The sequence below is a fragment of the Mauremys mutica genome, chromosome 1 (genome assembly GCF_020497125.1).
Source record: "Mauremys mutica isolate MM-2020 ecotype Southern chromosome 1, ASM2049712v1, whole genome shotgun sequence".
NCBI classification, from domain to species: Eukaryota; Metazoa; Chordata; order Testudines; family Geoemydidae; genus Mauremys; species Mauremys mutica.
The window spans coordinates 372,026,525-372,049,482 of NC_059072.1; the positions used below are offsets into that span (position 1 = coordinate 372,026,525).

Consider the following 22,958-nt stretch of genomic DNA (forward strand, 5'->3'; position numbering starts at 1 on the left):
GGAGCATTTTTTTCAACCAGTTATGCACACACCTTATAGTAGCTCCATCTAGGTTGTATTTCACTAGTTCATGAATGAGAAGATCATGCGAGACTGTATCGAAAGCTGTACTATGGTCTATATATGCCACAGCTACTGCTTCCCTACATCCACAGGGCTTGTTGAATCCATGCTGACTATCACTTATCACTTTATTATCTTCTAGATGTTTGCAAATTGATTGCATGATTATTTGCTCCATTATCTTCCCTGGTACAAAAGTTAAGCTTACTGGTCTGTAATAGCCTGGGTTTCCCTTATTTTCCTCTTTATAGATAGACACTATATGTGCTCTTTTCCAGTCTTCTGGAATCTCACCTGTCTCCCATGACTTCTCAAAGATAATAGCTAATGGCTCAGATATCTCCTCAGTTAGTTCCCTCAGAGTATTCTAGGATGCATTTAGTCAGGCCCTGGTGACTTGAAGACATCTAATTTGTCCAAGTAACTTTTACCTTGTTCTTTCCTTATTTTACTAGATGATTCTACCCCATTTTCACAGGCATTCTCTATTTCAGGTGTCCAAACACCACCAACCATCTTGGTGGAAACCGAAACAAACAATGGTTAAACACCCTCACTGCTAAATATTTGGCCCAATTTCGAGCTGGAATTTGCCTGGCTTCAGCTTCCAGCCCTTTGGTCTTGTTCAGCCTTTGTCTGCTAGATTATAGAGCCCATTATTACCCATAATTTTCTCCCCATGAAAGTCTCCACTTGATAATCTTTTTGATAAGTTAAAGAGATATACGCATTCAAGTCTAATGATCCACCTTTTTCTCAAGTCTAATGATCCTCCAATCATTTTTGTGGCTCTTTTCTGCACCGTCTCCAAGTTTTCAACATCTTTTTTCATATGTGGACCCCAGAACTGGATGCAGTTTACTTCACCAATTCCACGTGCAGAGGTAAAATCCTTCCCCCTGCTCCAACTCACCAACTCAGTGTTTTCCACTACTAAATCAAATGCCTCTGAGAAATCAAGGTTCATTTCATCAGCACTGTTCCGTTGGTCAGCCAATGTGTACTTTCATAAAAGAATGAAATAAGGTTTATTTGCAAAAATCTGTTTAAATTGGTGACTGGCATTACTTACATTTCTAGACTTTTTTTTTAACTGATCCCATACCAGCTTTTCCATTGTTTCTTAACCTTGTCAATTCTTATATATATACAATTCCTGTGTTATATATAAAGCATTAAAAAATAAAGGGAAAGTGTTTATATATATATATATATATATATATATATAAGAATTGACAAGGTTAAGAAATAAATTGACAAGGTTAAGAAATAAAAGGAAAGGGTTTTATTTATATATATATATAAAACCCTTTCCCTTTATTTTTTAATACGTTATATATAACACAAGAATTGACATAAATCCTTTCTAGGATTTAATTTTTTATTCTTAATATAATTAATAACCTCCTTTATGTGATTCATAGCACTGCCACACATAGAGTTTTCCCAGATGTCTTAACTTTCTTTATCAATTTTCCTAACTTCCGATTTCTATTCTTGGCCAGCTATTTTCCCTTTTTCCTCTTTGTTACATATTTCTTCCCTCTCCCTAATTGCTGCCTTCACTTTACCATGAAACTGAGTTTTCATCCAAAGTTTTTCACTTTGTTGACTGGAATCATGAGTTTTCCACTATCTAATGAGCTGTAATCAAAGAAATACCAATATTCTTTCATATTTTTTCTGCCTAAATTTTTCCTCCCAGTCAGTTTTGCTGACAATTTTTGTCAGCTTTGGGGAATTAGTCCTCTTGGAGTTCTAAGTGTCTATAGATAGTATTGGTTGAGAACTGTCCATTTGAATGTAATTCAGTTTCATATTTTTTATTTTCCTCTCCTATATCATATGTCCTCATCTTTGTCCCTTTTGAAAAATAAAGTGTCCCAGACGTTTCTATCCTTAATAGAGACTGGGTGACTGAAACTGAGCACATTCCCAAACATGTTATGCTCCATCCCATATCTTAATGATCTGAACATTGTTTTGTTTTGTCCACTTCTGTGAATGAGTAGGTGATTCTCCTGAGCTGCTGTCAATGGCATCCAGGTCTTTCTCCTAGTTGGGATGTTTCTCTCAGCACATGTCCTTGTAAAAGTTTATTTTTCCCCCTCTCAGACTTTGAGCAAGTGGATAAATGGGGGACTCCCTATCCTGGCTCTCATTGCATTAAGCCACAATGATGGATAAGCATTATCCACACTTGTGTTTCCTGCTCGTGCCTCTTAAGCATCCCCCTGCAAAAAAGTGTAGGAATTATTAATTCAGGGAACACAACAAAATATGGAATTGGATTTAGTAGGGTCATTGTTCATAGTTATTCTCTCTGAATAATGAAAATGTAAATTTTTCAGTGTGTGAAGAGAGATCAATCTTCTTATCCCATGAAAACAGCTTCCGCTATTGCATTCACAGTCTCATATTAACGTTGTCTCTCCATTCAGGCATTTCTACTGGGAACACATAGAAAGTATGGGGAGCATACGCTAAATGCAGAAGACACCCTTAAGCCTCAGAGTTTGACACTTTCTTCCCTACGCCATGTCAGATTCTAACACAACTTACTTCACCAACCCCTCCACCTTCATCCTGCTGGGCATTCCTGGCCTAGAGGCAGCCCATGTCTGGATCTCCATTCCCTTCTGTGCTGTGTACGCCATAGCTGTGTTGGGGAACTTCACTATCCTGTTCATTGTGAAGAGGGAGCCGAGCCTCCATGGGCCCATGTTCTATTTCCTCTGCATGCTGGCCGTCACCGACCTGGTCATGTCCACATCCACCATACCGAAAATGCTGAGCATCTTCTGGTTCAATTCCAGGGAGATCAGTTTCGGTGCCTGCCTCACCCAGATGTACTTCGTTTACTGCTTCTCAGGGATGGAGTCTGGAATCCTCGTGGCCCTGGCTTTTGATCGCTACGTGGCGATCTGCAATCCTCTGAGACATTCTACCATCCTGACAAACTCTGTTGTGGCCAAGATAGGCCTGGCTGTGATGCTGCGCAGTGGCATACTCACATTACCCTATCCCTTCCTGGTGAGGCAGTGGCCATATTGCAGAACCAATGTCATCCCCCACTTCTATTGTGAGCATATGGCCGTGGTGAAGCTGGCCTGCGCTGACATCCGCGTCAATAGTTACTATGGACTGTTTGATCTTCTCTCTGCGATCGGAATGGATGTGTTTTTTATCGCCGTGTCCTATACTCTGATCCTCCGGGCCATCTTCCGCCTGCCCACAAAGGATGCCCGGCTCAAAACTTTTGGGACCTGCATCTCTCATCTTTGTGCCATCTCAGCTTTGTACATCCCAGATTTATTCTCTTCTCTCATTCAGCGGTTTGGCCAAAATGTGCCGCTACATTTCCTCATTCTTATTACCAGTGTTTACCAGCTGGTGCCCCCCATGATACACCCCATCATTTATGGGGTGAGGACCAAGCAGATCCGGGGCAGACTGCTCCACCTCTTTAATCATAAGGGGACCTAAATGTTTTCTCCTTGTGCTCTGGCTCATAAATTAAGCTGGTTGGTCCATGGTGTGGTGGCTCCTCCCTGAATCACTTACTGGACAGACAGAGAGACATTAAACCTTTTCCTGTCCTTACTGTGCTGTGTCAATTTGATGAACTGGGGAGTTAGTCTATGCACACTACACTGGGTTGCCACCTTTCTAATTGCTGGTAGCTGGATACCTGGAATTGCAATTTTGCCCCAGCTCTTTTGTCAAGCCTCAACCGTGTGTCTTCTCCCCAAGGTCCTGCCCCAGTCACTTGCTCATGTCTTCCTCCCCCCCTTCTCAGCTGCGACCCAGTCATCTCTAAAACCAATGTGTTCTCACAACTTTTGGCAAGTCATTTAAGGGGCATTGTTTAGTGTTAACATTTTAATGTTTATTCTTACTTTGTTACTAACTCTGTGCAGAGAGAGACTCCTGTGATCTGTGTCAGCTCTGGGAAGGGAGTGGGGAATAATTTGTTACAGCAGGAGGCAGATACATCTGAGGTCTAAATAAGAAGATCAGAATGGCCATACTGGGTAAAGCCAATGGTCCATGTAGCCCAGTAGCCTGTCTTCTGACAGGGCTCAGTGCCAGGTGTGTCAGAGGGATTGAACAGAACATGGCAATCAGCCTGTGATTCCTGTGGAGAAGCTGGGCAGAAGGCGGCAGAAGTCCCAAGCCGAGACTGCCTCAGCTTCATCTGGCAGGAGTTCAAGTCTCCAGCCATAGTAGAAGTCACCGGGGGAAGGGAAGGGCCCTGGCTGCAGCAGCAGAAGAGCCCCTCAGTTCAGGCTGCCCCAAGCCCTAGCCACAGCCACAGAGCGGAGGCAGGAGCTGTTGGGGGGAATGTGGAGAGAAGTGCTACTCATTTTTGTCCTCTCCATCTTCCATACTGCTGCCATCCAGGGGTTGCTTCCTTTTTCCCTGTCCTTGGATGAACATCAGGGGGATGGGTTTTTGTCTCCCTTCCTTGACCGTTATGGGGCTGCTCTCTTCCCTCCAGTTCCTTTTCCTTTTCTGCGGCACCACCGGTACAGTCGCCAAACCAGTGGTCTGCTCTCTCTTTGCCCATCTCTATGGGCCACAGGGTCATAACAGGGGCAGAGCCAGAAAATCATCATAAGTCCACGACACCATCCCCCACTGTGCTGCTGGATGAGCATGACCGTTCCTGGTGCACACCTGCGATTTCACGGGTAAGGTGAAATTCCTTCTACAGCATTGGGGAGACTTCTATCTCCTCTTCTCGGCCACAAGGTCTGTTTTGGAGGAGTGGAGGGGAACTGAGAGGGATGACATCTTGGGCTGCCGGTGGGCCAGCAACTTCTGTGACAAACTTTCCAGGTTGGTCAGTGATTGTTTCAAGGCCGGCTGGGGATCCTCCTGCCCACGAGGATCCTCCTCAGCCCTCAGAATGAAGCCAACCATCTTTCAACATTGAACAACAGAGGATCTAGGATAGTTCTCCATGTTGCCAGGATCTCTCCTTTCTTTGTTATGTAGGGTACTTTCAGGGTTCCCTCACCACTCTGAACCGGGGTACAGATGTCGGGACCCACATGAAAGACCCCATGAGCTTATATTCCACCATTTTAGGTTAAAAACTTCCCCAAGGTACACATTCTTTTCCTTGTCCTTGTACGGTATTGCTGCCACCACCAAGTGATTTAAACAAACATTCAGGGAGGGGCCACTTGGGGAGTTACCAACTATGGTTTGTAACCTACCCTTTAAATCAGCTTCTGTACCCAGTGACTGGAAGATAGCTAATGTGACACCAATATTTAAAAAAGGCTCTAGAGGTGAGCCAAGCAATTACAGATGGGTAAGTTTAACGTCAGTACCAGGCAAATTAGTTGAAACAATAGTAAAGAATAAAATTGTCAGACGCATAGACGAACATAAATTGTTCGGCAAAAGTCAACATGGTTCCTGTAAATGGAAATAGTGTTTTACTAATGTATTAGAGTTCTATCTATCATTAGCCTGAAAGGTCGGGTGCCCTGCCGGGGTAGTTCATAGTCCCATATCTTCGCAACAAATGCCATGAACCATGACAACCTCTCCTTTTTTCAATTTTTGTACACATTGAAGCTGCGGGGTTTCTAGATGCCAGAGTGTCCATTGGCTTCCTATCCCTATCCAAATATCGGGTGTTTTTCCAGGAGCACGGAGTATAAATCGGCTAGGCTCACCAGGTGGTTTAATTTCCCAAACATCGCGGTGAATTACCCAATCTCACATGCATCCTCCCCACAGACCCAGCAGAATTCGGTATTTGGGAACCCACACCCCTCCAACCGGCCCGTACACTTTGAAGCAGCACTGCGAGTGTCTGCATTTCCACCGTGAAACCTTCCAAGTATGTCTCCAAGGCCACAATTCAGATGGCATCCCCGAGGCATTTGTAGGGGCAGTGGGCCAATTCTGATGCTCAAGATCATTCTGAATGGCCATCAGCTGGTCATTCAGGAAATCCTGAATCTCTGAGCAGGCCAAATCCCACTGCAATATCTTCCCTGCTTCAATGATGTTAAGTACCCTCCTTGTTAGCAATTCCTGGGTTATGGAGCTGAGGGTGGAGATAACATGCATTTCACTGATTCCAGCCTGTACATGGGCTAGCTGTACTCCAGTAATAAGTCCCATGACTTTCTCCAGTTACCCTAGTTTTTCCTCGTGCTTTTGGCCCTTGTAAAGAGTCCGAATTGCTGCTGCACTATTGGCACCATCCCACAGGCATTCACTCAAATCTCTTTTCTTTCTTGAGAAGACCCATGCCCTTTGCTCTGCTAACCAAATAACAATGAGGACCCCTTCCTTCCAATATATTGCAGGCTCTGGGAACGGCCATCATGTCAACATTGTTATGAAACCCACTAATCTCAATGACGAATTCTTGAAGCTTGTTTGTAGTGATCTCATACACTTCAATCTCTACTGACCCATCTGTTTTCCACTCAATCTTTCGTTTGTATGTGATACTCTGAACCTTAAAAAATAATTTTTCCAAACAATATTTAAATAAATCATTAAGGTGTGAAGGCCTTGGCCATTGAGTCCCATCTGAATACATGGGATTGTTGATTTTGGGTAAGTTAAAGGGGTGGTAGTGGTTGTGGAGGAGCTGGTGGGGGCAGCGTCCGTTGCAACAAGGCACTTTTGGTATTCATCATTTGAAAGCCAATTAGGCAGGGCAATACAGCCTGATGGTACTTGTCCATAAGTGCAGAGCCTAGCCTGTAGGGATATTAAAGAAGGTACTAACAGTGATTCCCCCAAGTTACAGTGACTCCCCAGTTTCACCAAATGCAGAGGTCTTTTAGTTCTTCTGTTGGGGCTCGTGGGCTCCTGTCTGCAGAAAACACTGATTGTATCAGTCCTGTGAAAGGTTCTGTATTACTATGTCAAACTTACAGTCAAGTTAATTGACTTTGTCCTTGAAGTAAACACTATGCTAGCCTTAAGCTGTAATTGATACAATGTAAACAAACAGACTCCCATCCTCTGTGACTACAGTGCCTGGATTCTCATAGGAATTAACACACACCCCAAAAGTGGTGGAGACAGTAAATTAAAATATGGTTAAGATATGGAATGTATGTTGATGAATGTTTGATGCACGTGAATGGTTAGGGAGGTGCCAGCCTGGAAAGGATCCATCGGCCGAAGAATGTGTCAAGTGGACCACCAGACACCCCCGGAGGGTAAACTGGGATCCACCCCAAACACCTGGAAGGAATGTGCCACTTTAGACAATGTGGAGCCACCAGGAATGTGCCATCTGCTAATTGAGCCAACAACAGCAGGATGAAATGGTTCCCATAGACCAACATAGGAATTAATTCCTATAAAAATGGACTCTAAAAACTGAGGACATTGAGTCTATGGTTCTGCTGCCAGCCTCCAGGAGCATCAGGTGCATCTGACACAGACTCGGCTCCATCCTCATGACCAAGATACCTGGCCAGTAACTTGGCATGAGCAACTTCTAGGCTGGTAACTATAACACCTATACAGAACCTGAATGAATGATTGTGTGACTGAATATATATATATATATATATGTGTGTGTGTGTATAAGGAATAAGTAGTGATAAGAATAAGTAGTTAAACAATGTTGTTTGCTTTTATCTTTTGCTTTATTATTATATTTACAATAAATGTGGCATCTTTTCCTTATCTCTCTTAATAAGATCCTGCTGGTTTTTATTATATTGGTATAACAAGCCCAGCCCATCACTCAGCCCCACACTCCCAATCACGGTCCCTCCAAATTCCTCCCTGCCAATTTACAATACCCCGTCTCCTCCACCAGGGCCAATTTTTAATGTCTTTTGTAGTCAGGAATCCATGGATCTTGGCAGTTTTGGCAGAGTGAGTGTTCCTTCTTCTTTCCCGGTATAGTTGTGGTGAAGGATCATGCAGGGGAGAGGTTACTAGCATGTCACCCTGTAGTGGTTTGGTATCTTTAACAGATGCTGGCTAGATGATGGTTCTGTTAGTGGACAAGGGAGAGGTTACTAGCACTTCACCTTGACTTTGTTTCCCATTGTCTAGGAGAGAAAGAGGTATCAGAAAGAGAGAGAGGTTGATCAGTAGTCGGAGCTGCATCATCTTGAGGCGGTGGGGCCTTTTTGCAGTGAGAAGCGTTGGTCCAGGCAATAAGGCATTGACACTTCACAGCAGTGTTGGTAGTCAGCAAAACTTGATAAGGGCCTTTCCTGCACGGGGTTAGAGCGGTCTTTCGTTGATGGACCCCTGGTTCCAATGAATGGCAGGGCTGCTCAGGAGCCTTAGGTAGTGCCTCTTTCACCTGTGAATAAAGAGACCTAACACATTTCATTAATGCCTGACAGTTAAGCATTGTATCATCCATCAAATGAATGTCCATTTGGGCAAGGGTCAGAGGAGGCGCTGCTGGGAGTCGCATCGGCCGCCTTGTCAGGATTTCATGAGGGCTAAGTCCAGTCTTTCGGTTGGGGGCTTCCCTCATGCTAATTAATGCTAAATGCAGAAGATACCCTTATGCCTCAGAGTTGGACACTTTCTCCTCTACGCTATGTCAGATTCGAACACAACCAACTTCAGAAACCCCTCCACCTTCATCCTACTGGGCATTCCTGGCCTAGAGGCAGCCCATATCTGGATCTCCATTCCCTTCTGTGCTATGTACACCATAGCCGTGTTGGGGAACTTCACCATCCTGTTCATCATTAAAAGGGATCCGAGCCTCCATAGGCCCATGTTCTATTTCCTCTGCATGCTGGCTGTCACTGACTTGGTCATGTCCACATCAACCCTACCCAAAATGCTGAGCATCTTCTGGTTCAATTCCAGGGAGATCAGTTTCAGTGCCTGCCTCACCCAGATGTATTTCATTCACTGCTTCTCAGCGATGGAGTCTGGAATCCTCGTGGCCATGGCTTTTGATCGCTACGTGGCCATCTGCCATCCCCTGAGACATTCCATCATCCTGACAAACTCTGTTGTGGCCAAGATAGGCCTAGCCGTGGTGCTGCGCAGTGGCATAAACACATTACCCTATCCTTTCCTGGCGAGGCGGTGGCCATATTGCAGAACCAATATCATCCCCCACTTTTGTTGTGGGCATATGGCTGTGGTGAACCTGGCCTGTGCTGACATCCGCATCAGTAGTTACTATGGCCTGTTTGATCTTCTCTCTGTGATTGGAATGGATGTATTTTTTATCGCTGTGTCTTATACTCTGATCCTCCGGGCCATCTTCCGCCTCCCCACAAAGGATGCCCGGCTCAAAACTTTTGGAACCTGCATCTCTCATCTTTGTGCCATCTCATCTTTGTACATCCCAGATTTCTTCTCCTCTCTCACACACCGGTTTGGTCACAATGTGCCCCGGCACTTCCTCGTTCTCATTGCCAGTGTGTACCTGCTGGTGCCCCCCATGATACACCCCATCATTTATGGGGTGAGGACCAAGCAGATCCGGGGCAGGCTGCTCCAGCTCTTTATTTCATAAGGAGACCTAAATGTTTTCTCCTTGTGCTCTGGCTCTCAGACTGAGCTCCGTGCAGAGTTGGCTGGTGCATGATGCTGAGGCCTCTTCCCTGAATCACTTACTGGACAGTCAAAGTGAGATTAAACCCTTCCCTGTCCTTACCGTGGTCTGTCAGTGTGATGAACTGGGGAGTCAGATTATGTACACTACACTGGGTTGTGACCTTTCTAATTGCTCTTAGCTGAATGCCTGAAATTACAATCTTGCCCCATCTCTTCTTTCAAGCCTCGACCCTGCTGTGTGTCTTCTCCCCAATGCCCTGCCCTCGTCACTAAGTCTGTATAGAGAGAGAGACCCTATCAGGACTCCCGGGATGTATCTCAGCTCTGAGAGGGGGGTGGGGTATAGTGGGTAACAGCAGGAGGCAGATACATCTGGGGTCTAAATAAGAAGACCAGAATGGCCATAATGGGTAAAACCAATGGTCCACGTGCCAGGTGCTTCAGAGGGAATGAACAGAACATGGAAATCAGCCTGTGATTCATGCGGAGCAGCTCAGCAGAAGGAGGCAGAAGCCCTGAGTCTGGGCTGTCTCAGATTCATCTGGCAGGAGTTCAAGCCTCCAGCCCCAGTAGGCGCCACTGGGGAAAGGGCAGAGCTCAAACTGCCCTGGCAGCTGCGGCAGAAGAAGCCCTCAGTTCAGGCTGCCCCGAGCCCTTGCTGCAGCCACAGAGCAGAGACAGGAGCTGTGGGGGGCGAGGGGGAGAGAAGCCCTATTCATTTGTTTCCCGTCCTCCTTTTGTACTGCGCCCACCAGGGGTTGTCTCCTTTCCCCTGTGCTTAGATGAACCTTATGTGGTGGGTTTTTTGCCTCTGCTCCTTCACCATTTAGGGGCTGATCTCTTCCTTCCATCTCCCTTTCCCTTTCTGGAGATAGAGACGTGGTGTGCAGTGCCTCTAGTACAGTCACTCCAATGGTGGTCTTCTCCCTCTTTGCCCAGAGGATCATCATAGGTCCACGACACCGTCCCCCACTGTTCTGCTGGATGAGCTTCACCGTTTTCTGGTGGACACCTGCGATTTGAAGAGTAAAGTGAAGCTCCCGCTCCAGTGTTGGGGAGACTTCCATCTCGTCTTGTGGGCCACGAGGGCTGTTTTGGAGGAGTGGAGGGGAACCGGGAGGCAGGACATCCTGATCTACCGGTGGGCTCGCAACTTCTGTGACAAGCCATTCAGGTTGGTCAGTGATTGTTGCAAGGCCGGATGGGGATTCCATGCTCATGAGGATCCACCTCGGCCCTCAATGTTATGAAGGTTGAAGAAGCCAAAACTCTTTCCCTTACCATGGCTTCCTGCAAGCCAAATTCTGTTGCCCAGTCAAGCGTATGTGACGTCTCACACCAAACCATCAGGCACCCAATATAAGAGTCAAAATGCGACCTTGTAGCAAAAGCACATGTGCTATGTAATGTGAATCACTTGATTCAGTGTGAAATAGTCTTCCCTTTGTTCTCTAAAATGTATCTTTTTAAATACTACTCTCCCTTTCTTTCATCCCGCAGCTGTAAATGTTTCTACGCTCCCTCTATCATCTCCATCCCAGAGGCTAGTGCAGATTAGAAGGCAAAAAAAACGCACTCGCGACGAGATGTTCTCAGAGCTCATGCAGTCCTCCCACATTGAAAGAGCTCAGCAGAACACAGGGAGACAAACAATGGCCGAGTCCAGGACAGCATTAGAAGAACGTGATGAGAGGAGGGAGAAGCACGCTGAGAGGAGGCGGGATGCAATGCTGAAGCTAATGGGGGAGAAAACTGACTGCTCAGGCATCTGGTGGAGCTGCAGGAAAGGCAGCAGGAGCACAGACCACCGCTGCACCCCCTGTGTAACCTCCTGACCTCCTCCCCAAGTTCCATATCCTCCTCACTCAGATGCCCAAGAACGCGGGGGGAGGCTACGGGCACCCAGCCACTGCACCTCAGAGGACTGCCCAAGCAACAGAAGGCTGGCATTCAATACGTTTTGAACTGTAGTGTGGCCTTGTCCTTCCCTCCTCCCCTCATCCACCACCACACTCAGTGCTTCCCTGCTCACCCACCCCTCCCGGGCTACCTTGTGAGTTTTCCCCCTATTTGTGTGATGAATTAATAAAGAATGCATAATTTGGAAACAACAATGACTTTATTGCCTCTGAAAGTGGTGATCGAAGCGGGGAGGTCAGCTGGCTTACACAGAAGTACAGTCAACCAAGAGGGCGGGTTTTCATAGACTCATAGACTTTAAGGTCAGAAGGAACCATTAGGATCATCTAGTCTGACCTCCTGCACAATGCAGGCCACAGAATCTCACCCACCCACTCCTGTAAGAAACCCGTAACCTATGTCTGAGATATTGAAGTCCTCAAATTCTGGTTTGAAGACCTCAAGCTGCAGAGAATCCTCCAGCAAGTGACCCATGCCCCATGCTGCAGAGGAAGGCTAAAAACCTCCAGGGCCTCTGCCAATCTGCCCTGGAGGAAAATTCCTTCCCAATCCCACCCCATCTAACATCCCATCACAGACCACTGGGCATACTTACCTTTGATAATCAAAGATCAATGGCCAAATTAATTGCCAAAATTAGGCTATCCCATCATACCATCCCCTCCATAAACTTATCAAGCTTAGTCTTGAAGTCAGATATGTCTTTTGCCCCCACTACTCCCCTTTGGAGGCTGTTCCAGAACTTCACTCTTCTAATGGTTAGAAACCTTCGTCTGATTTCTGTCCCTGCCCACAGGTATATGGGATCTTGGGGAGCAATTACCACACAGGTGGGGTGCCAATTAATTTCTTTATTAAAGGAAAAAGGAAGTGGTGGGAATTTAACAATGAAATACGATGGGATGGGGTGTATAGGGTGTTTACAATAGACAATGATGGGGGAGTTCTTCTTATTGAACAGTGTAGGGAGGTCTAACAGTGGGGTACAGTAAGTGGGGTTCAGCACAATGGGATACAGTACAGTCAATAAGCAACTCAACTTTATATAGGAACAACTTTAGATACAGTGTGGAATGCAAAATGTACCCAAAAGAAATGCAAAGTAAAATGGTAGCTTCAATGCAAATACAAAGTATATCAGAAAAGTGGAGGCAACCAATGAGGTGTTATAACCACAAGTAAAATGTGAATCACAGTGCAATGATACAATATGGGTGATAAGTGAAATTATGCAATGTAACAGTATAAAAGAAAATTAATGACTTAATTTGTGAGGCTGTGATAGCACATAATCTGCAAGAGTGTCCCTAAGGGCTGGGTCGAGAAACAGGAGTGGGGAGGGGAGTGAATGATCAGTGGCAACTGATGAGAGGAGAGTGCAGCTGCAAGCAGCGAGAGACTCTGAAGCCCTGCGGAGTGAAGCCCAGAGCAGTCTTCAGGAGCCTGTGGGCTGGACGTACGGGAGACAAGAGCAGCTGGCGCGCACTTAAGGGGAGTCTGGGAGCAGCAAGAGGGGAGGGTGCTGAACATGCAAGCGATGGGAAGGCATGTGGAGAATGGGGGAGACGGCTGAGGGAAGAAACAGGTTGCAGCAGCGGAGAGCACTTCAGGGAAGCTGCGGAGCAGCGGGGTGAAGACAAACGGAGCAGTGTGATGGTGATCTTTGGTAGGGGAGGGGCAGCGGAGAAACGGGAGCACGAACACAGGGGATACAGGGAGAGGCAGCAGAGAAGTGTAAAGAAGGGCTAGAGGGAGGTTTAAGCAACAAGCAGACACCCCCCCCCAAAAAAGGAAAGAAGCGGCAAAGGGTTTGGGAAGTTACACAGGGGGAGAAGCAGCAAGGGGTTTGGGAAGTTCGGGGAGAGTGCAGATACGGGGTAAAAGCAGCAAAGGGTTACAACAGGGGGACACAGAGAAGTACACAGAGGGGGAGATTGGAGCGGGGGAAAAACAGACACGGGAAAGTTCAGGGAGAGATCGGGACAGCGGGAAGACGAATTCAAACAGCAAAAACCTTATCTATCGTCTAACTTAATCAAACTTATATAAAATGACAAGTAGCTTCTACAAAGTAACAAAACAGGTACAGAATACACCCAGGCAATGGCTTTTTTAAATCTATCTTAACCAACGACTAGGCAAAACAACAAATATCACAATTCTAAGCAAAACTATAACAAGCAACTATACGGAGCAACAAAACAGCAAACTATAGCAAGGCAGGTGAAACTTACAAGCGCTACAATCTTAGCAAACTATGACTTATTAGACTAAAAAGCAAAACCTATGGTGCACCTTATGCTATGGGGAAGTTAGAGAGGGCAGAGTGGTATGTGCCCAGGATACAGCTCCCAAGGCAGCCCCCAAGGAAGCCAAGGGATGGTGGCTGCAGCAGTGGATACAGTTGAAAGCAGTGAGCCCCGAAGCAAAGCCCACTGGAGCAGAGCTTAGCAGCGGCACAAACTTATTTTTAGCGGCAAAGCGCCGCGGAGTTTAAGAGAGGTTTTAAGACACAGAGCAAGGTTTAGCTTGAGTCTGTGTGCTGGGTAAACAGAGCCAGCAGCTAAAATAATAAGATAAAAGTATAGAAAGTTTCACAGAGGGATTCTTACCAGTTCCCAAGGCAGCAGCAAAGGCAGAAGCAGCAACAACATCAGAAGAAGCAAGGAGGGCTCGGTACAGTCTCGATAATCAAGAGGTCTCTCAGGCAGCAATTCATTCTTCATGGGGGGGGTTTAAAAACGGGGGTACACTCAAAAATAAAACAAGAGCGGAGAAAGGACCCCCCAGAACCCCTGGCTGATCAGACCAGGCAGCAATGCAGGAACCTTTCTGACGTTTGTTTCAAAATGCCTGTTTTTTAAAGACAAAATCAGGCAGTTTCCCGCCAGTAATCCTGATAGGGTCCCTCTGTCACAGGGGAGAAGACATAGGGAAAAACTGCAGGTGAGCACAGAGACGTGCCTGGGCAGAGTCCTGGACAATAGGTGTGAGTTCACACCTCAGGACTCAAAAGCACATGAGGCCTATGACTCATGCCCAGAATCTCAAAAACACATTAGGTCTTGCAGCTCTGGACATTGCCTACCCTACACCAAGCCCAGGTTTAACAAGGCGATAACAGGACCAACCCTTTGAACAGGGCAGTGGTCCCACTTAGCACAAGTGGCCATCCCTTTGAGAAGGGCAATGGCTCTTGGTAAACGACTTAAGGAGCCCTCCCTTTGAGAAGGGCAGTGGCCCTGGTAAACAACTTAACAGCCAGGGAGAGGCGGCCACAGGAGGAGAACAAAACCAAAATGGAGTAGGGGGACAGCTGTAAGAAACAAAATGGAATAGGGGGAAAGCTGTAACAGACAATTTCAAGTCTAAACTTCCTAGTGTCCAGTTTATATCCATTTGTTCTTGTGTCCACATTGGTACTAAACTTAAATAATTCCTCTCCCTCCCTAATATTTATCCCTCTGATATATTTATAAAGAGCAATCATATCTCCCCTCAGCCTTCTTTTGGTTAGGCTAAACAAGCCAAGCTCTTTGAGTCTCCTTTCATAAGACAGGTTTTCCATTCCTCGGATCATCCTAGTAGCCCTTCTCTGTACCTGTTCCAGTTTGAATTCATCCTTCTTAAACATGGGAGACCAGAGCTGCACACAATATTCCAGATGAGGTCTCACCAGTGCCTTGTATAATGGTACTAACACCTCCTTATCTTTGCTGGAAACATCGCCTGATGCATCCTAAAACCGCATTAGCTTTTTTAACGGCCTTATCACATTGGCGGCTCATAGTCATCCTGTGATCAACCAATACTCACGTCCTTCTCCTCCTCCGTTACTCCCAACTGATGTGTCCCCAATTTATAACTAAAATTCTTATTATTAATCCCTAAATGCAGGACCTTGCACTTTTCACTATTCAATTTCATCCTATTACTATTACTCCAGTTTACAAGGTCATCCAGATCTTCCTGTAGAATATCCTGGTCCTTCTCTGTGTTAGCAATACCTCCCAGCTTTGTGTCATCTGCAAACTTTATTAGCACATTCCTGCTTTTTGTGCCAAGGTCAGTAATAAAAAGATTAAATAAGATTGGTCCCAAAACTGATCCTTGAGGAACTCCACTAGTAACCTCCCTCCAGCCTGACAGTTCACCTTTCAGTATGACTCATTGTAGTCTCCCCTTTAATCAGTTCCTTATCCATCTTTCAATTTTCATATTGATCCCCATCTTTTCCAATTTAGCTAATAATTCCCCATGTGGAACCGTTTCAAATGACTTACTGAAATCGAGGTAAATTAGATCCACTGTGTTTCCTTTGTCTAAAAAATCTGTTACCTTCTCAAAGAAGGAGATCAGGTTGGTTTGGCATGACCTACCTTTTGTAAAACCATGTTGTATTTTGTCCCAATTACCATTGACCTCAATGTCCTTAACTACTTTCTCCTTCAAAATTTTTTTCCAAGACCTTATATACTACAGATGTCAAACTAACAGGCCTATAGTTAATCGGATCACTTTTTTTTCCCTTTCTTAAAAATAGGAATTATGTTAGCAATTCTCCAGTTGTACGGTACAACCCCTGAGTTTACTGATTCATTACAAATTCTTGCTAATGGGCTTGCAATTTCATGTGCCAGTTCCTTTAATATTCTTGGATGAAGATTATCTGGGCCCTCTGATTTTGTCCCGTTAAGCTGTTTGAGTTTGTCTTCTACCTCGGATGTGGTAATATCTACCTCCATATCCTCATTCCCATTTGTCATCCTACCATTATCCCTAAGATCCTCATTAACTTCATTAAAGACTGAAGCAAAGTATTTGATTAGATATTGGGCCATGCCTAGATTATCTTTAACCTCCATCAAGGAGAAACAAAGAGAACTGTCACACTGCAGCCTGGCCAGTCATGAAACTGGTTTTCAAAGCTTCTCTGATGCGCAGCGTGCTCTGCTGTACTCTTCTAATCACCGTGGTGTCTGGCTGTGCGAAATTGGCCACCAGGTGAGTTGCCTCAACCTCTCACCCTACCATAATTGTCTCCCCCTTACTCTCACAGATATTGTGGAGCATACAGCAAGCAGCAATAACAATGGGAATATTGGTTTTGCTGATGTATAACCTAGTCAGTAAACTACACCAGCGAGATTTTAAATGTCCAAAGGCACATTCTACCACCATTCTGCACTTGCTCAGCCTATAGTTGAACTGCTCCTTACAACTGTCCAGGCTGCCTGTGTATGGCTTCATGAGCCAGGGCATTCAGGGGTAGGCTGGGTTCCCAAGGATAACTAAAGGCATTTCAACATCCCAACATTTATTTTCTGGTCTGGGAAGTTAGTTCCTTCCGGCAGCTGTTAAAACAGACCAGAGTTCCTGAAGATGTGAGCGTCATGCACCTTTCCCGGCCATCCCACATTGATGTTGGTGAAACGTCCCTTGTGATCCACCAGTGTTTGCTGGACCGTTGAAAAGTGCCCCTTGCGGTTTACTTACTGGCTCCCACTGGAACTGCCTCTGGTCTTCTACTCAGATGAACCAGAGTAACCCCTACGGATCCAGGTGCCAACCGACGGGAGAGTTACATGTGGCCTGGAGCAGCAAACCCTGTGGCCAGAGACCCAGTCAGCGTGTTTCGTCTGGATTCCCAGCTGACACAGTGGTGAAATTTTACACCACTATTAAGGCTGGGATGCAATGGAGTCAGGTGACATATTGCCAGGACAGATGGCAGAGCTTCTAGTAGAGGAGGTCAAAAGATCCTTGTGCCTTTGGCTCAAGTGCACATAAAAATGTGTGTTGGGAAGCTGCATTATCAGTGTGGGTAGTACAGGCATGGCCAACCTGAGCCTGAAAAGGATCCAGAATTTTCCAATGTACATTGCTAAAGAGACACAGTATTACATCAGCCGCTCTCCCGTCATCCCCATCTCTGCTCCCAGCTGTTTCGTGCCGTGCGGGAGGCTCTGGGGATGGGGAGGACCGAGGGCCTGGCAGGCTCAGGGGAGGGGGTGGGAAAGTGTCTCCCTACAACAAGGATCGTACTGCTGGAACCTCAGAGGGAAAGAGGGAATGTGCCAGGAGCTGCTGAAGGAATGAGACTGAGTCTCCTTGATTCCTCTGCAGCAGGGGGAAGCTGCATGGTCCCAAGAGCTGGGGTGGTTGAGACCAGCTCCTGCACTGGAGCTGAAGGCAGAGTCTCCTCAGGGAGGGAGAAGTGTGTATTACCTGTCAGGGAGAAAATGTCCAGATTACAGCTATACGAGGGAGATACCCATTGCTAGGAAGCATAGGAAGATGTGTCCCAGAGGGGAGAACAGAGAAGGGTGATGGACTCCTAGAAATCACTGGGGAGGTGGGTGAGACTTCCTTTAACACTGCAGCAGGAGGCAACAGCACCTCAGGAAGGGAGGGGGGAGTAGCACCTCTCAGTGAGACAGCTGTCCAGTCTGTTAGCTGTGAGCCCTTCACAACTGAACAGGGGATAGATCCCACCCTAGAGAGCCAAGGGGTATGTGTTTTGGGGAGGGGACAGAGGGGGAATCTGGGAAAGGAATAGTGGGATTACAGGAATGTCTCCTCACTGGTCACTTGGGAGAGGATGCCGAGGACAGAATGGCTGATTCAGCACCTGTGCATCCAGGCACTCAGCCTGTGACTCAAGTTTGAGAGGAGACTGTGTCACTGGCCTCCTGGAGGGGAGCAGTCACACAACTGACCTCTCGGGGATAGAGAGAGGGGTGACAGAGGGTACCCCAATCCAGCTCTATGGCGTGCTTGTGGAAATGAACTGTCTCTTTAGAATCATAGAATCACAGAAAATTAGGGTTCAAAGTGACATCAGGAGGTATCTAGTTCAACCCAATGCTCATAACAGGGCCAGCACCAACTAAATCATCCCAGCCAGGGCTTTGTCAAGCCTGACCTTAAAAACATCCAAGAATGGTGATTCCACCACCTCCCTAGGGAACCCATTCCAGTGCTTCACCACCCTCCTAGTGAAATAGTGTTTCCCTAATATCCAACCTCCCCCTCCCCCTCTGGAACTCGAGACCATTACTCCTTGTTCTGTCATCCGCCACCACTGAGAACAACTGAGCTCCATCCTCTTTAGAACACCCCCCTCCCACCCACAGATAGTTGAAGGCTGCTATCAAATCTCCACTCCCTCTTTTCTACTGCAGACTAAACAAGCCAACTTCTGTCAGCCTCTCTTCATAAGTCATGTGCCCCCAGCTCCCTAATCATTTTAGTTGCCCTCCTCTGGACTCTCTCCTATTTGTTCACATCCTTTCCGTAGTGTGGAGGCTGAAAACTGGACACAGTACTCCAGATGTGGCCTCATTTTGGTTGCCATTTGCTGGACTCTTTCCTATTTGTTCACTCCTTTCTGTAGTGTTAGAGGGAAATTATCACTTCCCTCGATCTGCTGGCAATGCTCCAACTAATGCAGCCCAATATGCCAGTAACCTTCTCGGTAACAAGGACACACTGCTGACTCCTATCCAGCTTCTCATCCACTGTAATCTCCAGGTCGTTTTCTGCAGAAATACTGCTTAGTCACTCTGTCCCCAGCCTGTAGAGGTGCATGGGAGTCTTCCATCCTCATTTCCGGACTCTGTACTTGTCCTTGTTGAACCTCACCAGATTTCTTCTGGCCCAGTCCTCCAATTTCTCTAGGTCCCGCTGGACCATATCCCTACCCCCCAGCATATCTACCTCTCCCCCCAGCTTTAAGAGAGGATGTAGATCTGACTGAATAAATTGTTGTCTGTGAAAATGCTAATGACCCTCCTGACAGAGGGGGGAGGAACTTCTCTGGGCTGGTAAAACACAGGAAGGGGTCTGAAAGGGCTGCTGGGAGAAGGCACAACACTTTGCCCAGAGAGCACAGATCACCATCACAACCCTTTACTTAAAGTGTTTGGAGGGGGATTGCAGGGAAACCCCAATGGGGGGTGGACTTTTTCCATGGGCATAACCCTGGGCAGGAAGGTAGGTTCAGTGAGGGCTGGACAACATGCAAAGTGCTCTTACATCCTTAAATGATCAGACCCTTGAATACCAAATTCTCAGTGAAGACCTTGAACTGAGATCCCTACTGAAGGGGACACTGAGGGGTAAGGAAAGCCAGTAGCTAACCAGATGTTAAGGTTCAGGAAGTAGCCGAAAGCCAAAATGTAATTTCAACAAACCACACTGTGGTGTAATAAATATACCTGGGAACGCCTAGCTGTAATAAAAGATTTGATGTTATTGGTAAATATCACGATCTAAAGTTAGTTGTTAATGGTAAATCTTATGACAAAAATGTTTTGTACTGATGGTAAACCTATGAAAAGGTGAAACAGGCATGATTTTTGGGGAAAGCTTTTGGACATACTAGGAGTAATCAACAAGACGCCGTACATGACTATTGCTTCCCAGAGAACACCTGTTCACAGGCTCGAAGCTTGTCACAGTAGGGAAATGAAATATACCTGGTCTGCTGTCTGGAGGGGGAAACTGAGGCACAACACCTCATGGCATCGATGAATCCATGTACTGAGTTACAACTAATTGGAAAAACACAATGGTTGACAACGCTACACAGAAAGTACCTTAGACAATTTCTGATATCACTAGGCTCATCTACAAAGTGTTGACAGGTACATACAAGTTTGGAAGAACACCTGTGGATAACACGACAATGTTTGTAACACTTGGGATTTGTATGATCAAAAAGTAAGGAGAGCCTTGAGCACACTGCTTCTGCATCAGCCAGTGACTGACAGTCCTGCAGTGAACTAAGAGAAGAAGTGTGACATGCTGTGCCCCAAAGCAACACCCTGGCACCCCCATGTTTACCTTGGTGATATGATTATTGTGTGATTTTTATAAAGTATATACAATATGTGATGTATTTGTATACATCTATCATTTTTGTACCTAACATTCTGAAAGCATGGAAGGGCATGTGATCAGCTTCTGTGACTCTGGACTCCATCTTGTGTTTTTAGTTTTCCACTGACTGTGCTGGGGGCTTTTGCTTGGAAAAATGAAGCTCCCTCTACATGGCAGAAATTATAAAATGTGGAAGCAACAACATCACTTGGCCTCACTCTCCAAACAACTCAACACCAAAGACGTTAGAACCTGGGACTGAACTGGGGCTGTGGTCCCAGGCTGAAGGGATTTCTGGCCTGTGTATGGAAGATTGGTGGATTGTTTGTACCATCAGGGTGACACACGGCTTGATTCAAAGCCTGTCTAGTGCATAGAACTTAGATTGTGATGTTTATTTCCCAGATTTCAACTTTGTTCTTTACACTATTTATAATCACTTCAACAATCCATCTTTCTGTAATTAATGAATCTGTTTTACATTATTTTCCTTAATACAGAATGTTGTTTGAAACGTAAAAATGAAATCTGCTCAGGCTGATGTATTGTCCTCTCCACACTGAGGGAGGGGCAGGCTGGGAAATAAACTGACACTGGTCAGGCTTTTGGCCAGGGCAAGACGGAACAGCCCTTGTGTCCTAGGCTGGAGAGCTGGGGGGAACTGGCTGGAGCCTCTCTATTCTAGTTTCATGGCTGGGTAGTGAAATCATTCATGTACCTGCAGCTGGGTGTGTCCTTGGCTGTGCATAGCTGTGTAAGTGCAAGACCTGAGAGGATTGCAGCTTGTCACAGCCTCACAGTGTGAGGGTGGCCCAGACTGGTTTGCCAGAGGGCTCGGCGGTCCCCAGTTCCAGGTTGCACCCCAGGGAATTACTTCCCCCCCCCACCCCAGTGAACAGGCCCTGTAAGACTGGGAGTCCATTTTCCTTTTGATATGTGGTCACTTTCTGACAGAGAGACCCTGGTTATGGAAGGGAAGTCAGGACACTTGGGTTCTGTGAGTCAGTGTCTGTGTGACCTTGGACAAGTCATGTCTCCCCGTGCCTCTGTTCACAGATCGGTGAAATGGGGATGGTTCATAGTGACTTTTCTTTGCTAGGTGTTTTGAAGATACATCAATGAAAGCCGCTACACAGTATAATGATGGTTACTGATGAGAAATAGCGATCTGTGATCCCTTAGCGACAGCCCCATATGTTTGCTCTAAGTGCTTGTGTCTCCTCTTAGTCAACTTACTTCGGATCTCTCTGTCTACTATCTACCCATCTATCCTGAGAATTAGGCATTATCCCTAATTTTCTTTCTCATCAACTATAATTTTTAAATACATAAACACAAACATACAGAGCAGCCAACTCCTCTCTGACTCAGTGCAAAACCCACGAGTTTTCATCTCCCTTTGGGAAGGTTCCTTAATTGCTGTTAATGCTAAAGCTGGATAATTAGCACAGAAGTGGAGACAGGCTTGTCTACATCCTGTTTACACTCAACTCCTCCCTTCTCCTCTAGAGGCTGAGCAAACCCCACTGGGATTACACGGAGCTATATTAGAAACTGTGCACACCGTTTGTCGGCTCTCGGCGTGGGATGCTGCTGCAGATGCTGGGTTCAGAGTGGTGTGGGTCATGGATACCTGAGGGGGATTCCTAGGAAGGACACTTCCATCTCAGAATTCACAGGTACCCATCTCTTGCTGAGGAAACGTGGGTGTGGAGGGACAGAGAGTAAGTCTGTGTCCTTTCCGCTCTGCACAACCATGACACATCCCAGGGCCCTTGCCATAAGTGATGAGTTTGCTAAAGAATCCCTGGCCAAAATGTCACTGATTACTGAGCACCCCTGCTCATCCTCCCTGATAGCCTCCAGCCCGAAGGTGGTGCATTTCAGTGGCACAGTGAATCCTTCAGGATGAAAGGTGTTAGTAGATGTGCAGTACAAGCCAAATTCTGAGACAACGGCCCATGCTTTCCTCAGGCCCCACATTTCTCCTAGCTTCATTCGAGAAGTCTGCTGAACTGTTATACCTGTACGTTTTTTTTTTAAAACAATACTTCTTGAAGTAGATATGCAACATGTGATATTTCAGAACAAACTCCAAAAATTTGGCAAATTTATAAGCAACTGGAAATGAGTTCTTCTAATGGAAGTTGTCAGACTTCCCGATCTACTTCCCGATCTACTTTCTTTATCAATAGATCCATAGGGTTTAAGGTCAGAAGGGACCATTTGATCATCCAGTCTAACCTGCTGTAAAACACAGGCCCATTAAATTCACTCAGTTACATCTGAATTGAGCCAAAAGAGGTGTGCGTGACTAAGGTCGGGTCTACACTAGGATTTTACATCATAGAATGATAGAGCCATAGAGTTATAATGGAATGCAAAGGACAGCTAGTCTATCCCCTGACAAGATGCAGGATTTGTTTTGTCTTAGTCATCTAAGACTGATGGCCATTCACACGACTTTGGAAAACCTCCGCAGAAGGAGCTTCCATGACTTCCCTGGGAGTCTGTTTCATTGGCCTCCTGTAGTTAAAGTTTGAAGATTTTCC

The 22,958-nt window shown here is 46.1% G+C and overlaps 2 protein-coding genes across 2 annotated transcripts; both read left to right on the forward strand.

The window, feature by feature from the left end:
- The first annotated feature begins 2,601 nt into the window (after positions 1-2,601).
- On the forward strand, positions 2,602-3,549 carry LOC123370002 (olfactory receptor 52E4-like). Its single transcript, XM_045016147.1, has one exon. It carries the CDS (start codon positions 2,602-2,604, stop codon positions 3,547-3,549), a length of 948 nt encoding a protein of 315 aa, XP_044872082.1.
- Positions 3,550-8,623: 5,074 nt separating this feature from the next.
- LOC123361396 (olfactory receptor 52E4-like) lies at positions 8,624-9,562 on the forward strand. The gene has a single exon (XM_045001429.1). The coding sequence runs from the start codon at positions 8,624-8,626 to the stop codon at positions 9,560-9,562; it is 939 nt and encodes a 312-aa protein (XP_044857364.1).
- Positions 9,563-22,958: the final 13,396 nt, after the last annotated feature.

Bases quoted from the DNA above. Each gene is read 5' to 3' on its own strand.
- LOC123370002 (XM_045016147.1), top strand. From the start codon at position 2,602: ATGTCAGATTCTAACACAACTTACTTCACCAACCCCTCCACCTTCATC.
- LOC123361396 (XM_045001429.1), top strand. From the start codon at position 8,624: ATGTCAGATTCGAACACAACCAACTTCAGAAACCCCTCCACCTTCATC.